At 42.4% G+C, this 19,988-nt stretch overlaps 1 protein-coding gene across 4 annotated transcripts in view; it reads right to left on the reverse strand.

Annotated features, from left to right (window-relative positions):
- MTM1 (myotubularin 1) overlaps positions 1-19,988 on the reverse strand; it is a 97,955-nt gene that overhangs the window by 31,416 nt on the left and 46,551 nt on the right. For all 4 annotated transcript variants that reach the window (XM_046673875.1, XM_046673874.1, XM_046673873.1 and 1 more), the window contains one exon: positions 1,413-1,496. In XM_046673875.1, coding sequence (XP_046529831.1) covers positions 1,413-1,496 — 84 coding nt within the window. The remainder of the gene's footprint in view (positions 1-1,412; positions 1,497-19,988) is intronic.

The raw sequence follows: 19,988 nt of genomic DNA on the forward strand, positions 1-19,988 counted from the left end.
AGTCAGCTATGTGGATGCTTGCTTTGGGGAAAGACATTGTACCTTTTCTTTAGGTCTGGTCCTATAGACCACCGACCAAACGGATGAGTCTGATGCTGAGTCCAATTAGAGTTATAAGTCCCATCAGAAAGTTATAAGAAAAAAAGATGGAATATAATGGCAGTCTAGAACAAAATACTTTCAACAGTTCAGATATGCATGCAAACTTAAAAACAAGAACTGTTTTGTTTCAAGCTAGAAGCTTTGACCTAGAAAGTAAGTCTTAATATTGTCAATAACACGCCAAAAATAAGGTACAAATGTTTTAATACATAATGCTACAGAGGTCTCCAAAGCATGCAAAATGTTTCAATGATCCTTCTTCTGCCTCAATAACTGACCCAGAATAGAGGTCATTAACATGAGGTATACACAGCCTTTGAAAACTCAATAGTCTAAAGCTGATTTCTAGAAGCAATAGGACATACTACCTCATACACATGCTCTAGAGATAAACTTTCCAGACTCACATCCCTGAGCATCGAATCTGTTTATGAATACACAAACCACTGATCAAGACTAAAAAAGGAAATCAACCCAGGTGCTTATTAGTGGAGGTGGTGGCTAGAAGGTTCTTCTTAAAGTCCAGGGGTCTGCAATTTTACTTTACTTCTACTTTCCCTGCCCTTTCATATAAAGACACTGGGCTTGATTTGATTCTCAAAGCTCGTTCAACAAAATTTCCCAATTATTTTAAGAGCTTTGTAGAATGACAACTATAAAAAATTCTATCACAAAACTCCTGGGTGTCCTATAGACTTGGTTATACTTGTTACATAACGTGCACAGGATCTTCTTCACAAAAAAGGCCACAAGAGCCCTTTGTCCCTAAACAGCAACATTATACCATGCCTCTTACACCAAATAAATATGCATGTAGGTAAAGTTTACTAAGGCAACTCTAATACAGCCATCAAAGCTTTCTTGAAAAAGTCATCATTACAGGAAAACAGTTCTAACTCATTTGAATCTGCAAAGTGGAATAAATATAATTGAAATCCAACTGCCAGTAATAGTTAAGCTCCCAAATATATATATATATACAGTAACATCAACTCCCAAATAGTAGGGTATAGAATTTGACTTTTCCAGACTCCAAGTATTTCATCCGTTTCATGAACAACATAGAACTCAGGCTCTTCATGTAGGGGAAAGAAATAGACCTTAGCCAACCGGCCTTCAATGCAGCTTGAATATGGCTATGAAATGAGGTCATAAATTACATAGTAATAGATAGAGGAAGGTATATTATACCACTGCCATTAATATATATTTAGCAAAGATGTTATTGATTCTCAAAGGGCATGACTGATGATGCATTATCACCATGCGTATTTGAGATTCACCACACGTCACAGTACCTGTTGACTTACCTGCCTTCTGTATTCTTCAACTGGATTATAAACCATCCATCCATCCACATTAAACTTTTCTTCGTTTAAAAATGCAAATATTGGCTAGAAAAGGGGGAAAAAAGGATTTAAAGTTCAGCGTGAAGAAACTAATAGTCTATCAAGACTACATCCTTTGATTTTTCACCAGATTTGCCTACCATGAAATCACAACACAAACTGAGATTTTAAACAAAGAAATAACAGTGGAAAATTAAGACTAGACTTACACTACCTTCTATCTTGAGCAATAACTACTTTAGAGACCTCAATTTTCTATAGCGCCAAATATCTTTTAATTTTGTTTTAAATTACGTTCCACAAAAATCAGATTTCCAGACCAAAAAATGCCTATCAATTTTAAACAGTATTAGCAATTGATCAGGTAACAGCCACTAAAAAAAAAAAGAAAAAGATTCAGGAATGATTATTCAAGAGTGCAAGTGTTTCAAAAGGGAACAACGACACGTTTATCTATTAAAAAAGAAACAACATGTTAGGAAAATGCTTAATTAACTGTTCCCTGTGAATTCTGAATCAAAGCCCTGATGTCTGTGAAATGACAGGATTTGGACCTCTTTTCTTCTCTATCTATGCTCTCTCAAGGTGATACTGATGAATTCAAATACCACCCAATTCAAATTCGGCTTCAAATACGGCTTCAAATACCATCCGTACCCTAGTGGCTCCTAAATATCGATGGCTTTCCAGCCCCTACTCTGATCTCCAGACTTGATCATCCAAGCATCCACTCCACAACCACCAAGTGCCTAAGAGGCATCTGGAAGACTTTGAAGTTAAGACATCCAAAGCTAAATGCTTGACTCCTCCTACCCAATCTAGCTCCTCCCACAACCTCCTCATTTCAGTAAATGACAGCCCCATCCTTCTAGTTGATTAAGTCAAAAACCTTGGTGTTAACCTCATCACCTCATTTCTACCACCCTGGTCTAAGCATCCACCATCTCCCACTCGGATTATACTAATAACCTCCTAACTGGTCCCCTGCTTTCATCTTTATCTCTAAAGTTAAAGTTATCTCTAAAGTTTAGTTACCTCTAAAAGTCATAACCTAAGTCAGGTCAAGTCATTCCCCTGCCCCAAATCCTTCTGTGGCTTTCCATCACACTTGGAGTAAAAAAATGGAAGTCCTTCCAAAAGCAGCTGTCTACCATCTGGCCACATCCCCTATCACATCTCTGCTCTCTCCCTTGCTCACTCCACTCCAACCACACTGGCCTCCAGTGCTGCTCCCCAAAATCACAAAGCACACATCAACCTCAGGGCCTTTGCACCTGCTGTTTCCAGCTGTCTGTAATCCTTTTGCCTCATGGCTTCCCCCCACTTCTTTCACATCTCTGCTCAAATGTAACCCTAATCAATGAGACTTTCTCTGATGCCCCATAGAAAAACAACATGCTACCTCAACAACAGCAGCCCCTATTCTCCTTCCTGTTTCATTTCCCCCATCACTTACAAACATTTGACATATTACATATTTACTTGTTTGTTTACTCTTGGACCCTCACTGACATCTCCCCTAGAACACGGGCTCCATGTAGGTAGACACTTGCTTTGTTTACATCCTGTATCCCCAGTAACCAGAACAGTGTCTGGCCCTTAGTAGGCAGAATACGTATTTGTTGACTGAATGAAAATGTGCAGCCTTATACAGCCCCTGCACATCTGCTTTCTCTGGAGGTGCCATATCTGGGCACTTTTCCACTATCTTCCTTTGTGCCCATTTTCCTCTGTTATCAGCCCACAACTCTGAATGTTAGCATTCCCTCCCCTACATTACAGAGAATTTCTGGAAAAGCATCACTTAGCAGCAAGAGTTTTCTGTATTTAAGTGGCAAGAGGTTTAAGGTAAAAACTGATAAAGAATATGCTCTCTGGACTGTCTTCTGGAACTTTCCAAAGCACGTGGCACCCTCAGTAGGTTTAAACTCTGGCAGTGCTAGGCTCAAGTGCCGTGTATTCTGTGATGGATAGCACACCGACCACAAGTTAGTAATGACGCTGATCTAGCTATGCATTTCGTTGAGGCTTTACGTTGACAGTGAATCCACAGCAGTACTAAATTATTCAATACCACTGCAAAGAACAAATGCTTTCTGTTAACTGAAGTTTAACTCAAAGACAGAGGGACTTTCGGTAAAAACAGCACTAAGATGTATGCTACAATATTTATCCGGAAACAGAATCTAGAGAACACATCTAAGCATTCTTTCAGTGACATCTGAGCACCAGAGACTATACCTGGCACAGGTAAATAATACTGCTGAGCGCCGGGCTGTTGACACCCTTGTAGATGGCAGATGGTTTGAGACATGAGGCTGTACTGTCACTCACTTTAGAAGAAAACCTAGAATCTACTTTCTTGAAATAAGTTCATGATCGCAACATGGTTTTTATTCATTTTTTGTTTTTAGTTATTTGCATCTTCCCCATGAAGCTCAGGCAAATATGGCAGCCTTTTAAAAACAAAGAATACAATTGCTAACTCAAAGGCCAGATAAGGCTTTCTCTCCAGTAAAATCATCATGTGCATTAATGCTATCAGTGTCCTTTGACTTGCCAGCAGCATTTTCAACATAACTTACTATTTCTCAATCATTAACAATAAAGCAACTCTTCTTTTGCTCCAAATATTCTGTTGTATTTTATATTAAAATTACTGACAAGTTTATAAAATTGTTATCATCAGAAGGTAAGAGTATACAGCCCAAGCAAAAATTACCTCCATAATCCCTTTAATATGTTTGATTTAGAGAACTCTGAGTACAAGTAACATAAAAATTTGCCTCATTAATACGACAATGATGCAATGTCCTCATGGTAGCAACATATCAGGTGGCCTTTCTCATGAAATCATTCTGGAATGACACTTCGTATTTCAAGCGACATTCAGATAATACAGGATGAGTTGATGAGGTGGCCCCCTTCACCCCTGAAACCTGCCTCTGAGAACTCTATGACAGAAACGGCTGCCAGTTTACTCTTGATGGTAAGAGCCAGACCTGGACTTCAAATATTTCAGGAAAATTTATGAATCACATAGCAGCCAGATATTTCTTGTCATGAAATACACAGCAACACATCTAATACTGAACTGGAGCTTAAGGTGGTAAGGACCAGGTGCTTAAACTAGCATTTTAACCATCCAAATAAATTAGCTTCCAATTACAAGAACACAGATTTGTAGAAAAGCATTACTTGTTAGTGTTCACACTGTGTTTTTCTTTAAACACTAAGCTGTCCATAAACTACTTGGCTCTAAGGAAGCAAACATGCTAAGAGAACCAATGCTGACATTTTCTAGAGTTGACTATTCCAGGACGGACTTGCAAGATTTTAATTTTTACTTTTTCCTTAAAGATTCAGTAAGAGAACAAAGCAAGAATTTTGAAACTCAAGTTCTCAATAGAGTAACATAAAAGTAGATTATTTAAAAAAACAAAAAAGAAAACTACTAAGTATTAAAGCAAGGCTAACAAGCCCAATCGTCTGTACCTCACTGTTAACAAGCACCAAGTGGCAACCCGTTTACAAGCCTAATTAAAGCTCCTGTCTGAAGACTGTTCAAACCTACACAGGTTACACGTCTGGAGGCCTCAGTTGTCATTTATTATCTCTTACAGACGACACATTTGTTAAGGCTTTGTGTCTTTAGTGCTTTCTTAGTGAGGTGACCTTTCCCACAGGTATTCCTGACTATAACCGTGGGTCAATTTGGACCCTCTCTTTGGGAAATCGAAGTCCCACAGAGAGAACTGGTTCTAGAGAACTTTCCTTTCTGAGGATCAAGCAGGGAGTGAGGTTTGAGAAATGGGCAAAAACAAAGTCAACTTCATGAACCCATCCCAGCCCCCACTTCATTTCACAGCCTACGGAAAAGTCAAGAACGAGTCAGTACCGGCTCGGCGCAGCCTCAGAGCAGAGCAGTGTTCTGCAGGGGGCGAGATTGCAGTCGGTGCTTCAGGGAGCCCTTCCTGGCTTCCTTCTGCGGCCTGGGCCCACACCCCAGCTCCGCCTCAGGATTGGGGCTGGGGGTGCTTTCCCAGGGTGCCGCTCAACTGTGCCCACCCCACCCCCAGTGAACCAGAATCTCTAGGGGCCATCACCCTGATCCTGAAGGGCCATGGGGAAAACTCCAGAACACTTAGGAATCTAGCCTGAGGGTTCTGTGCGGTCCAGCTCTTTGGGGGGCTGCTTCACTTGTTTTTTAAAAGTTATTTTGAAATAATTATAGATTTACAAGAAGTTGCAAAGAAATGTACAGGGAAATCCCATGCATCCTTCACTCAGCATCCCCCAGTGTGAACACCATGCATGACTAGAGTACAATACCCAAACCAGGAAACCGACATCAGAAAACATATACTCCCAAGCACTCACCCCTGGCTTCAAGCAAGTGGCTCTTCCTTTATTTGGCTCTATTTTAGTATTTGGGCATTTCACCAATTCAGATTCCTACTAGTCAAGAGATACCATGCACGGAGACTTAAAAAAAAAAAAAAGCAATCATGTGCATTTTTTCCAGGATTAAAAATAGTACAATGTAACATTTGAAAAATGTTAAAGGACAAAGTTGAGATGAAAATCTCCGATTTCACACTGAGGATAAAAACAGCTCTGACAAAGAGAATGTAACTTGTCATTCTAATTTAGCTACATTTATCACTGTTGTGTCCTGTGGGGGAAAAATCTGAAATGACAACAGATTTTAGCTTTCACTTAATTAGCCATTATTTTTAAATGGCATCTTTATAAAGATGCACTGACTTGCTGAAAACATTTAGATTGGGGTTATTTTTATTTAGTAGAATCTATAAATGCTGAGAGATTCACAAATTTCCTTCTCTGAGGAGGGAGAGCTGTCTGTCACCGAATTAGGACTCCAAGATCTCATGAAGCCCATCACGGACTGCCTCTTCCCCCAAAGACTTGTCGTGTCTCTGAACTGGATGTTTGAGAGTCAGCTGCATAAAAGTTAAATATCACTCAAAAGGGAGACGGTTACAAAAGAAAACAATTTTCACAGTATTCAGGGGAATAAACTGACAAGCTATGTCGGTTTAACAGTGCTTTCAAACGATGCTACCACCCTGCAATGGCACGGTCATCAATGGACACGATTTTCAGGAAGAGCAGATCTTGTTTATGAAGCAAACAAACTACAACTCTGAATACTGAGCCTTAAAAATTCCGGGGACTGCTCATTAACTACTTCTTTCCCGAGACAACTTTACAATGTTTGAACAGAAATTTAAGTGAGCGTTTTTTTCTAAGTTGATTTCTGAAATCGAAGACATTTGTCTTTTTAAAAGCTTCCATCTACCATTTAAGGGTGCAGCAATGTAAAACTGCCTCATTTTCATCTTTTAGATTACACTTAAGAAACAAGACCCCTTCGTAAAAGAAAAAAAAAATGCTTCCATTAAAGTTTGGGGAAAAAGCCTAAAATTTTAAGGAAGAACCGTAGGAGGTACTGAAACTTGGCAAAGTTTATAAGTAACATCTTCATGCTCGATAGTGATTTCAGCCTATTTCACACGACTTGACATGGTAAGTTAATTCATATAACTGCACGAAAAGAAATCTAATCCAAAAATCTGACAAAAGTCGCATAAATCAAAAGCAGCTAGCACATCAATTACCATTTATACTTTCGTTTGTGTAAATAATTCTCCTAGTCCTATTTCTACCGGGGAAATTGGCTTAATATTCCCGGGTCGCGTTACCTTCACATATAAATGTACATATTCATTTATTCAGGAAAGGACCACAAAAGTACATTTGAAATGTCATTTGGAACCATTTGGAAAAAGCACATTCTTTACTACTTGTCCACAATCACAAGCATTGAAGGCTGACATTTCTCAGAGTTCACCTGCTGCCCCTCTTCTCATTGTAATTCTCTCTCCCGGCAATTGTGGCCACATCTATGAAAATGCCAATGATCACATTCAGGCCTAGCAAATAAACCTCTCCCAGGCCAGAGCTCCAAGTCTACACAGCCACCTGCCTCCTAGGAGCTATACCTGGTTGTCCCATAGATACCTGCAACTCAGCATATCTAGAATGGGACTCGTTGCCTCTTCCTCATTCCCCTCCTACATTCCCCATCTCAACCACTGGCCCCACCATTCACCTGGTTATCCAGACTGGATTCTTCCCTATTTATCATCCCATCCCCCTTCATAACTATATTCAATCAACAAATTCAACTGATCTTATCTTCTAGATCTTTCTCAAATCCATTCTCTACTGTCCCTCTTGATTGCCACATTGCAAGCCCTCATTGTCAAGCACCTAAGTGACTGACAAACATCCCCAGAAATGGAATCCTTCCCCTCTCCATCCATTCTGCATGCTGCAGCTCAAGTAATGTTTCTGAAACAGACATCAAATCATGTCACTTTCCTGCTTAAACCTGTTCAATGGTTCCCCACTCACCTTCAGATAAAAAGCAAAACTTCCTAGGGGGGCATGTTAGGCGCTGCAAGCTTCAGGAGCCTTCCCAAAAGCCTTCCCAGCCTCCTCCTCCAGTACCATCTCTTGCCACTACACCCACACACACACCAACCCCTATGCAGTCCAGCCTTTTCGCATTTGCAAACACTTTTCCTTCAGTTTGCCATGTACATTTCTGCCTGGCTAACACTCCTACTCATCTTTCAGGATTTGCCTCCTCCAGGAAGGCTTCCTCGATACCAGGCACCTACTTTCAATACCAAGTGCCTACTTTTGGCTCCCCTGACATCCTGCGCATATGCATCTGTCTATCCACATCACTCAGGAAAACTGTGCTCCTTGGGGACAGGGAGTGGGTATCATCTCCAGCTCTCTGCACCTAGCCACAATGTAGGCATCCTGCAAATGCCTGTGGAGCAAAAGTAGGGAGGAAAGGAACGAAAAGAAAAGTCCTCACTAGTTAAAAGACTGTTACGGGTACATGAAGAGTGACTGATCCAAGAAAAGAAATGTTCAGAAATAAAACCAAATGCATATAGGAATTCAGCACACAACAGAGGCAGTACTTCAAATCAGTGGATTAGTCAACAAATGGTGTTGCAGCAACAGGGGAAAAAACAGCTGGATCCATATCTTACACGGTAATCATAAATAAATTCCAAATGGATCAAATATTTAAATTTTAAAAAAGAAATTAAAGTAATAGAGGAAATAATAGGATAATTCTTTTATAACTCTGAGTGGGGCAGACCTTCCTAACTGGGATTTAAAACCCAGAAACTATAAAAGAAAAGTGTGCAGGAAAGAGTTCAGCTAGCTGGTCTGAGACTGCGATACTTAGAAAGGCCTTCATGCACGGGTGACCCTTGGCTGGCCTCTGGGAACCTGGATTTTGGAGGAGTTCTCTCCATTCCCTAACTGATAAGAGTGGCTCACTCTGCCTAAATGTTTCTGGAAACCTTAATGTTTATGCCGGACCCCTGCTTTCCTTCTGGGATCTGGACTGTTGGTACGTACCAGGCAGAGGTTGTCTATATGACCAGCCCCTCAAGAAAACCCTGGGCACTGAGTCTCTAACGACCTTCTCTTGTTGGTAACAGTTCCCAGGTGGCGTCACAACTCGCTGCTGGAGAAATTAAGCGCATCCTGCGTGACTCCACTGGGAAAGGACTCTGGAAGCTTGTGCCTGGTTTCCCCTAGTCGTTGCCCCATGTACCTGTTCCTTTTGCTATAATGAATCACATTTGTGAGGACGACTATGTGCTGAGTCCTGTGAGTTCTCCTAGTGAATCACCGAACCTGGGGTGGTCTAAGGGACCTCTGTCACATACAAAAAAAGAAAAAAATTAATAAATTCTACCAAATAAACATTTAAAAAACTCTCCATAGCAAAAGCTACCATAAGCAAAGTAAAAAGACATGGGAAAGATATTTGCAACTCATATTACAAGTCAGTATAGCTATTACATAAAGAGTTCCTATAACTAACAAGAAAAAGACCAAAACCCCAAAAGAAAAATGGGCAGAAGATACAGAGAATGAAGAAAAAGAAATACAAATAGCTCAAGCCAAAAAATATTCAATTTCACTCAAATAAGATAAACACAAAATAAAACTATAATCTACATTGTCTCCTGTTAGATTAGCGAAGACAAAAAAATTAGAAAGCAGACTGGATTGGCATGGCAAGCAAAATAAGGGCCTCCCAAAGATGTCTATGTCCTAATCCTTGGGACCTGTGTTATGCTACCATACACAGCAAAGAGGAATTAAGGTTGCAGACAGAATTAAAATTGCTAATCAGCTGACTTTAAGATAGGAAGATTACCCCGGATTTCTGGAGTGCTCCTAATGTAATCATAAAGGTCCTTAAAAGTGGAAGGAGGAGGCTGAAGAATCAGAATCAGAGAAGGAGATGTGATCATGGAAGCAAAGTCAGAGTGATCTGAAGGACTTGACCCACTGTTGCTGGCTCTGAAGATGGAGGAAGGGGCCACGAGCCAAGGAACGTGGTGGCCTCTAGAAGCTGGAAAACGCAAGGATTGGATTCTCCCCTAGAGCCTCTAGGAGGAAGACAGCCCGGTCCACACCTTGATCTTAGCCCCACGAGATTCATTTTGGACTTCTGACCTCCAGAACTGTAAGACGATAGACTCAAGTTTTTATAAGCCACTGAATTTGTGGTGATTTGTTACAGCAGCTACAGAAATAAATACAGTTGGAGAGGATGTCTGGAAACAGGCACTCTTGACGTGCTGCGTGTGGGAGTGAGAGCCAGTACATCTTCCATGAAGCAGAATTTGGCTATATGAGTAATTCTACTTCTAAGAATTTATCCTAAAATATACGTGAACACATAGAAAATGGTGGACGTATATGCAAAGTTATCCACTGTAGTAGTTTATATAATAGCAAATGATTGGAAATAATTTCAATATCCATCAATAGAGGACTGAATAAATAAAGTATGGTACAGTCAACAGAATACTGTGCAGTCATAAATAGAGTGGAGTAGCCCATCCACTGGACAGTATCTATTGGGGAATTTAAACAGCAAGGTACGGAAGAACGTATATAGCACACTACCACTAGGGTTAAAGGGGGAAAGGATGTAAATAACAAGTTGCCTGCATAGGTCTCAACTGCCACTGGGTAGATAGCCATAGACTGAAAACACTGATTGTCTGTGAGGAGGGGAAAGGGGTGCCTGAAGGGCGCTAGGAGGGAGATATTTTTACCGTGTACCTGTCTTAACCAGTTCAAGCTGCTATAACAAGATACCATAGACTGAGGGGCTTAAAACAACAAACGCGTATTTCTCACAGTTCTGGAGGCTGGAAGTCCAAGATCAGGGTGGCAGCAGGTCACATTCTGGTAAGAGGCTGCTTCCTGGTTTACAACAGGCAGCCTTCTTGCTGTACCTCACGTGGTGGACAGAGCGAGCTCTGGTTCCTTCCTCTTCTCATAAGAGCGCTAGTCCCATCATAGGGCTCCACCCCCATGACCTCATCACCTCGCAAAAGCCCCGCCTCCAAATACTTTGATCGCCAGGGCTTCAACATGTGAGTTTAGAGGGACACAAACATTCAGTCTATAACAATACTCTGTTATACTTCCTGAATTTCCAATCATGGGCAGACATTAGCTATTTAAAAAAAATTTAAAGTAGATGCTTGTTGAGTAAATGACCTTTCTAAACAGCAAAATATACTTATTGATGACTTGGTTGCTGCTAGTCCCTAACCATTCACTCTACTGCCATTAGTATACTCACTCAACAAACATTTACCAAGAGCCTACTGTGAACAAAGCATTAAGTGGAGGGAAGGGTGGAGAAATGAGTAAGATGCAGCCGCCATCTTTAAGGAGTTAGAAATCCTCCGAAGGAGAGAGATGAGGAGGGCACAACTGTCGGTCATGTAAAGAGGAAAGTGGTAAATGCCATGAGAGGGACAGATAAAGCACTGTGGGGCTCCAGAGGATGTCTGGAAGGACGCTGATAGCATTTGAACTACCCTGGAAGGAGAAGACAACTTCGGACCTAACAATGATGACAAAAAGGCACAAATGGTAGCCAAACTCAGAGAATACGTGGCCATCAGCAAAGACCTCAGTCTCGCTGCCAGAGTCTAGGAGGGGTAGAAAAACAGTGACTGTTGAGAGCGGGGGCCACGCTGTGGAGGAGGCAGAGGCTGTGTTTACACTGAACCGTTGAAGTTTCGAGAGCAAGGGAAGGAGTGAATCAGAGCTGTGTCCCAGGGAAATTAATCTGAGAGAAGGCACACGTAGGGATGGCCTGGACAGGAGACAGGATGGAGGCAGGAAAATGACAAGCAGTTTCATTCCAATGGTACCATTCCAAATGGTATAACACCATTCCAGCATAAAGCACCATTCCAACAGTATAGGAGGGAAGAGATGGAAACCTGAACTAAGTCAGGCGGCAGGAAAGATGCCCTGGGTTTAGTAACGTTAAGGAAAACGGAAATCTTCCAATGACCTTGATTTTAGAGGACAAGGGGGAGATCCCATTAGAGAAACTGAGAGCACTTGAGGAGTAGGTTTGGGGGAAGGATGAGAGAGTAATTTTAAACAAGCATTTAGGGGTCAGTTGAAGGTATGTAGGGGCTAAAGGGAAACAGGAAGTGATAGGTCTGGAAGCCATGCTCAGAAAGGCAACACTGGTCGACAGGAGAGTGAGAAAGATTGCTGAGGAGATAGCACAGAGGAAGGAGGAGGGGAAGCATGGACTTTTCTAGAAAACCCACATTTAGACAGCAGAAGGAAGCAGAGGAGGCAGAAAGCAGCTAGCGAGGTGGGAGGGCCAGGCAATTCCGATCTCAGAAGCGGCAGGGAGAGGTGTCTGGAAGCGTGATGGTCTAGATGGCCTGAAACTTCTGCTGAAAACATCTAAAAATGCTGGATACCACAGAAATCTTTGAAAAAGTGCACTAGGGCCAGCCTGGTGGAGCAGTGGTTAAGTCCACACTTTCTGCTTTGGCGGCCTGGGGTTCACCGGTTGGGATCCTGGGTACAGACATGGCACCGCTTGGCACACCATGCTGTGGCAGGCATCCCACATATAAAGTAGAGGAAGATGGGCACGGATGCGAGCTCAGGGCCAGTCTTCCTCAGCAAAAAGAGGAGGATTGGCAGCAGTTAGCTCAGGCCTAAGCTTCCTCAAAAAAAAAAAAAAAAGAAAAAGTGCACTAATGAGCTGGCTAGGGAGGAATAAATACTCAGAAGTCAAAAACTGACGACCAATAGGAATGCAGAGAGCAAGAGGAGTGCACTGGCTTTTGGCTTCAGGGCACTCACACACTTGGCTTCCATGGTCTCTTGGGGTACAGGGGCTAGGCCATAAAGCTCCGGGCGCACCCAAGACGCCAAGATGGGTGTCAAACTGGAAACACCCTTCAGCGAAGCTTGGCCTCCCAAGGGCTGCGACCTCAGGAGGAGGACGGATGGGAAATAACCACCTGAGACTCCAAAGGCACTCACCTGCCTGGATTATTGGTGCTGAGCAAGGAAGGAAAAAGATCTCCACTGCTGTCCCCTGCCAGGAATTTGTAGCCACAAGGCAGCCCTTAACCACTTTGCAGCCTGAACTCAGAAAACTTGGATGGTCCAAAAAACATCAAGCAGAGAATTTCATTTCTAACTGTCCCAGGATGGTAGTTCCCTAAGATGCCTAGCAGAAGGAAATGTAAAACTGCCTTAATCCTGGCCTCAGTATTCCCACAGATAAAGGTCCAATGAATGTGAGTTCACAGGCAATAATCACAAATCAGCCCAGGAAACTACATACCATGAGGCAGCAAAAAAGAACTCAGCAGACCAGGCATGTCTGAAGAGAGACATGGTGAACGAAGCGGGAGACACCACATCCTAGGAGACAAAGGGATGCTCCATAGACCCTAACTCTTTAGATTTTACATATATTTTACAAACATTCTCTTGTAGCTACTCAATATTTTAAGAAAAGCTTTGAAAGGAACGGTGGTTAAGAGTCAAATGATGGCACAGTGGAAAAGGCTGAGGTCTCACAGACTACCGAGCTTGAGAACTTCTAGGGTCTTGAGTCACTTTTATTTTTTAAAAGAATAGTTTCCCTTAGGTAGGAGGGCCAGAAGTCAGACTATGAGTTACGAAGGGAGTGGCCGCTGAGGACGCGCAGACAGGCAGTGACTTCTATGCTTCTGAACACAGCTGGCAATGCGGAGGGCAGTCCAAGAGGGCCCACAGTTCCAGGAGATGGGGAGCAGGGAGAAGGGCTGAGCACCTCTGAAGGCCAGGCGGAGAGGCAGTGGAGAGAGGCTGAGAGAGAACAGAGGGCCAAGTCTTGGAGGAGGCAGGAAGGGAGGAGACTGAAAAGCATGATTAGACACTCAATTAGTCAAGTTTACTGTTTATTCAAGAAAAAAGTCCTGGCCAAAAAGAAAATAGAGAACTAAAACATACTGCAGTCCTAAGGGCAAACCTAGGCTGCAGAGCATGGGGGCGGGGAGGGCGTGCACGCGCATGCAACATTACTTCTCATTTCAATACACACCTGAAAATGAGCTATTTGCTTTTGTCTATTAATTCTGTGATCAACCTAGAAAGTAAGAGTCCACTAAATTTCAGTCTGGTTTAAAATCTCAAAGCACTTTATAAAAATTTCCCCATTTCTGAACTGAAAAATGAAGGCATAGGAAAAAGTACCCTATGTTGTTAATTCTCTACTGGTAGGATCATTTATACCTCTCATTCAAATGATCAAAAAAGATGTACACCCCCATAACCAACTTTAGTAATTTTTATGTAATCATTTTTATAAGCAAGTGCAATTGGAGTAGAGCAAGAGGGGACACAAGGTAGAAATGGTACAGCACTTAAGCCACATGACAGGGTTTGATGTGGCTCACCAAAGCTAGGCAAAGACTATGAAAACCAAAGGCAGCAGCAACCAACCCCTGCAGATGCAGACGGGCCCTGCTCTCAGAGGTGCTGCTGTCTCTGAGACAGTGCTTCCATCCTCACAGCAGAAAGCACTGTGCCATCAGTCCGGGGAAGGCAGCTGGTCTCCACAGAAAAGGCCTTGCAACCCAGTTGCTTCTCTCTCAAAATTAGAGCCAGCAAGTCTTCTCTCCTGTGTCTATTTCTACCGCCCATAAGAAGGTCAAATTTACTAAAACAAAAAAACACCAAAAAACTTTGCCACTATATGACTGCTAATCAGCTCAGAGAATAACAACAAGTTGAAAATACTGCAATGCCAAAGAGTTTAATTCAGAATGACATAGAAAAACGGCAAGTGCAGAAACACAAACCTGAATGAGCCCCATTACCCTGAAAGCAGTAGGCCTGCACAGGGTCAAAAGGCGGAAAGAAAACAAATGGAAAAGTTTCTGAAGAATTCTATTTATTACATATCACTGCTACCCGTAGCTCACATTTCTAGTTAAGATGTTTTCTGATTTAATACTCTGAAATTGAAGACTTTCGACTAATCCTTTATCAAGTTACAACCAATCATTCGTTAATAAGAATACTAACCTTTATCTATATAGCATCTTTCTTTTAAAGGGCTTAAAGTGCCCCACATATTATCACAATTACTTTATTAACATTCTTGGAAAAATGTGTGTTGGGGTAATCATCCTGGTGCTTTGCACCTGCTGGGAAAATGGTGCAGTAATAACAGAACAGCTGACATTTATTGGGCACCTCCTGCGTGCCAGGTACTGTTGTGAGCACTTTACATCTAAGGCTCACAAAAACCCTATGGAGGCGAGACTGTCATTATCCCCATTACAGAGGAGAACACTGAAGCACATAAATACTACGTGACTTTCAAAGTGTCCAAGCAGGTATGAGACTGAGCCAGATTCAGACACGGGCTACTGGACCCCATGGCACGTGCTCAGGACCACACACCAGAGGGCTCTGCAAACAAGGGCTCTCACCAGGTGTCCCTCATCAGTGGCTGCTGTGAGCCCAGCAGCCAGGGCTCAGGCTCCACTTCTTTGAGCTCTCACTTCCCTTATGGGAGTCTACAGCCCAGGAGTTTAGTCATAAAGTCAAGCCTTTCACTTAAACAAAATTCAAGAAAATCCATGCATGCCTGTAGTTATAAAGATAGATTTATGTGACTTTATTAATGCCTAAATTAACTTAAAATTGCACTTTATTATACATATTCTACCGTGATCTAAAAGCTGTTTTTCAAACTTTCTAGACCATGATTAACAGAAAGCCACACACTTTACATCATGACCCAGACACGCACACATAGGTAACTGAAAGAAACGTTTCATGAAACCATACTTCTCCATATTATATGTTATCATGTTAATATTTTCTCGTCTCTTCTATTTAAAAATGCTGGTTGCAACCTAGTAAACTGATTTCATGACTCAAAGATAGGTTGGCATTTACAGTTTAAAAACCCTCATCTAAAATTTCTGTTACCCATGATTATCCCATCTGAGTAAAAAATGAGCAAATGATAAAGGAAATCAATGAAAGAGGAACTATGGCATTACCGCTCCACCCTAACAATCAAACTCTATTCTTCTGTAGCGCTATCAGGCTCTGTTCGTATGTACACAATTTTTGTTCCTGCTTTAACAAAAAATTACCATCACATCATAAGCATTCCACATATAAAAATGTATCATTTACCTAAAACTCGTATGGAGTTACAAAGCAGTTTGAGAAATTGGTACAATTTCTTGTTTTTGAAAAGCAAAGCAAAAATAAAACAAGAAAACAAATGCGTTGGCTGAAATAGAAAATGTCATCTGAATAGTTTTCAAGTCTTACTGGATTGACACACTACACAGTCAAGTGAACGGTTTGGCGTTGACTGTGTGTGGCAACACTGCTTCAATTCCATTCAAAGTTGAACACACTGAGTGGTGAAAATACTAATGGGGAAGGAGGCAAGAGAGAGCCAAAGTGTGGTCTGAAAGGAAAAGCCCACTCTGACCCCATGGCTGGATTTGGAACCCAGCTCTCCAGGCCTCTGGACGCCATTTCAAGGATACAACAGCAAGTTTACTTCTGACTTCGAATGCCCATAAAAACCACTGGGATAATCTGCAGCTGGTTTAACAGTTTCCCTGATATTAACAAAGTGCCATTTTTCCGGCAGGGGCCCTTTGTATTGTTCAATGCAATCAGGCTTACATGACGCTTCCAGGAAATCCCTTTTTGGCCCACTCTCGCATTCCCCACTGTGGCAGTTTGGAAACTTTCCTTCCCCTCCTGTCTCAGAGGAATAATTGTCCTTTCTCCTTTCCAAAACTGCCCCACAAACTGGGCTTAATCCCATCCCCCTCTGCCTTCCCCAGGAGGCTGCTCAAGAAAGGAGCCCTTCTCTCTCTTGCCTCAAAAAGAGGCAAGACTCCTTGCCCTGCCCACAAATATATTCACTCACCTTTCTCAGATTCTAAGGAAAACACGTCTTCTCTCAACCTGGCTGCTACCACTGTTTTTTGTTCTTTTTTTAACCACCACCTACTCTCTCTTTAAGCCCCCACAAACTGGCTTCTGTCCTCTCCACTCAGATCATTTTCCTGGATTCAAAAAGGGTCACCAAATGTATGCCAGGCCCTGTACTAGGCAGCAGGGATACAAAGAGAAGGAAAGAAGGTCCCAACCTCAAGCAGTTGAGAGTTACAGGGTCCGGTCCCCAGGGAGCTCAATATCATCATCTCTGAAGGACTCCTCCTGACCCTCCCCTCTCCTCAACCCTCCACAGTGTCGCACACCCAGGGCCATCTTCTTAACCTCCCTCTGCATTTGGCCCTCTGCCCACCGCACCCTGCAGGTTCTTCTCTCACCTCTCCAACCCTTCTCGTTTGCTTCGCCGGTTCCTTCCCATCCTGGCTCACTACAAGCTGCCCTTCCCCAAGGATCTCGTTTGGACTTCTCTACTGCACCCCAGCGTTACTTAACCTGGGACCCACAGATGAGCTTCAGAGGGGCTTGGAGGCACCCAACATTTTATATAAAGTTTTGTACATAAGTGCACTTTTCAGGGGATGGGAAACCATAATTTACACCATATTATCAAAGGAATCCATGATTCCAAACAGATTAAGAACCACAATTCTAAATATACATCTCTAGACTCTTTTCTGAGGGGCAGGCCTGCAACTGCTGCTGTAAATTCTGTCAAAAGACACCAACTGCCACGTGAACAAAACAGAGCTCATCATTCCTTCCTCCTCGGGCCCTCTCGCCAGGCCCTCTGCCTCCCCTCCCTAGCTTCATGAGCTCTCTACTCCCATCTGTTCTTCAGGATGTATTCATTCTTATCACTTGTTTCTGCTACTTCCCAAAGCACCAGCTCCTTACCCCAGCAAGACCCTCCACTGGATGACCCTAGATCTGCTCCTCTTCCCCATGCTCCAGCCAAACATCACTGGCTACCCTCATAGACACTCCGCAATGCTTCCAGCTTTCCCTCTATTATGTCGAGGGTCAGGGTCTTGCCTTTACCTGCAATTCCACTTCCTCCACCATCCTCGCCCACTGGAAATGAATATCCTTCAAGGCCCAACCTAAACAGCTATCAATTCCAGGCAGGCTTTCCCAATGTAGGTTGGATGTGCTCTTCTTCCTGTGACTTCCCAGTCGACTTCCTCTGCATCTCTCTTACATCACTGAATGTAAACTATCCTATATCAGGGCCACATGCACTTGTCCTATCACTTCTGTCACATCACCAAATGGGACTAGGTATCATTCATCCTGCACTACTTCTCATCTGTCCGCACGGCTCCCCGACACCATCCAACACAGTGTCCTGAAACAAACTCGATTTATGACACACCGCGCATGTTGACTGGACTAGCAGGGACTGATACTCGGAAAGCCATGTCAATAGCTGATCTGTTTTTATCTGTATCTTGTATTGTTTTGGTAACTAGTTTAACTTTTTTTAAAGATGACTTTTAGTGGTTAAAACTTAAAGAATGTAATTTTCCAAAACTTTGTATGAGCAATTCAGTTCACATTTTTTTCTCCAGTGTGTCACTTATTGATTTCCTAAAGGAAGAAGTAGGGATTCCCAGCTCAGATATGAAAAATAAGCAAAGTACCACAGACTTGAGAAATCAACCCCTCTGTGGACCACTCCAATGACAGCAATCCAGAATCCCAAGCTCTGGTGCTAGATCCAGAAATCTACCCCATTTGTTTTCATAAAATGGATCTTTCCTCCACTTTCTACTAAACCGGAGTTGAATAAAAAAGTGTCATTATACATTATGCAGAAGTCATTATGCTGAGGCTAGAGAGAAAAAGAAATGCTGACCCCTGCCTTGAGAAGCTCACAGGATAGCAGGGGGGACAGGCAATTACTACGTAATTATTCCATAAGGCAGACTGAGATAAGTGCTCTAACAGAGGGACCTGCAAAGTCTAGCAAATGAGAGGTAAGATGAACTCCCACCGGGGAAACGCACATGGCACGGAAAAGAACCTAGGACTGAGCAAGATGGTGGAGGACGGGGTTTAAAGAGACAAGGGGACTTCAGGTAAAGAGGATAGGAAAACCAAAGACTCCAAGTTGAGAAAGTCCTATGTATACCAGAGGAGCACATGGCAACCCTGTGTGGTGGGGAGGAACAGTCAAGATGGTAGAGTAACACAGAAACCAAGGTTTGCAAGAAGACGGTGGTCAAACTTGTTGAATGCTGGGAGAAATCAAACAGAATGAAGATTGACGTGAGCCACTAGATTTGGCCACTAAGAGGTCCTGGGTTCCAAGAAGGTGCCTGCAATAAAGCTGGATACTGGAATGGGTTGGAGCAATGAATGAACTAGAGATGAGGATAAACTATTCTTTCCAGAAGCCTGGACTGAAGTTAGAGATGGGACAGTAGTTTAGGGGAAAGCTAGGCCAAGACTTGACTTTTTTAAGGGAGTAAACCTTAAAAGAGACAGAAGGTGCCAGAGAAAGGGGATGGCTGATGGAGAAAGAAGATCTTGTAGGAGAGGGGCTGGGGCCTCAGCTCCTTCAAACCTGCTATATGAGCCATTCTTTAAATTTCTGATAATTTAGGGCCAGATATACAAAACCCAAGACAGAATACATTCCCTAACTGAATTTTCATGGATTAGACTTACATTCTCACTGTCAGAATAATTTTGAAGATGTGTTCCCATAAAACTCTTTTTATCCCAATAGTTAGAAAGTATTTAATACTGAAATATCTCTTAAATCACATATTTAATCAAAAACTGAGAAAAGGCTGAAAATGTATTCAACTCTATGATATCATTGCATTTGTTATTAAACATTACGTTTGCATCTATAATCAATACGTGACTCATGATGAGTACTTCATATCCTTCTGGAGTTGCACAGTCTTTGTATAAGTGTCCTTTCCGTCAACCATGAATTTCCCTTGACTAAAACAACTGCCAATGAAATTTGGGAAGAGAGAAGCCTCATCTCACTAGAAAAAAATCTCAGGCCTTTATTCCAAAAAAAAAAAAAAAAATTAAAAGACAGCCACAGGAAGAAGAGTTACATTACAAAGCAGCTCTTCTATTGAATGACCTCTTTCAACATCTTCAGTC

The sequence above is a fragment of the Equus quagga genome, chromosome 10, assembly GCF_021613505.1.
Source record: "Equus quagga isolate Etosha38 chromosome 10, UCLA_HA_Equagga_1.0, whole genome shotgun sequence".
In the NCBI taxonomy this organism is placed as follows: Eukaryota; Metazoa; Chordata; class Mammalia; order Perissodactyla; family Equidae; genus Equus; species Equus quagga.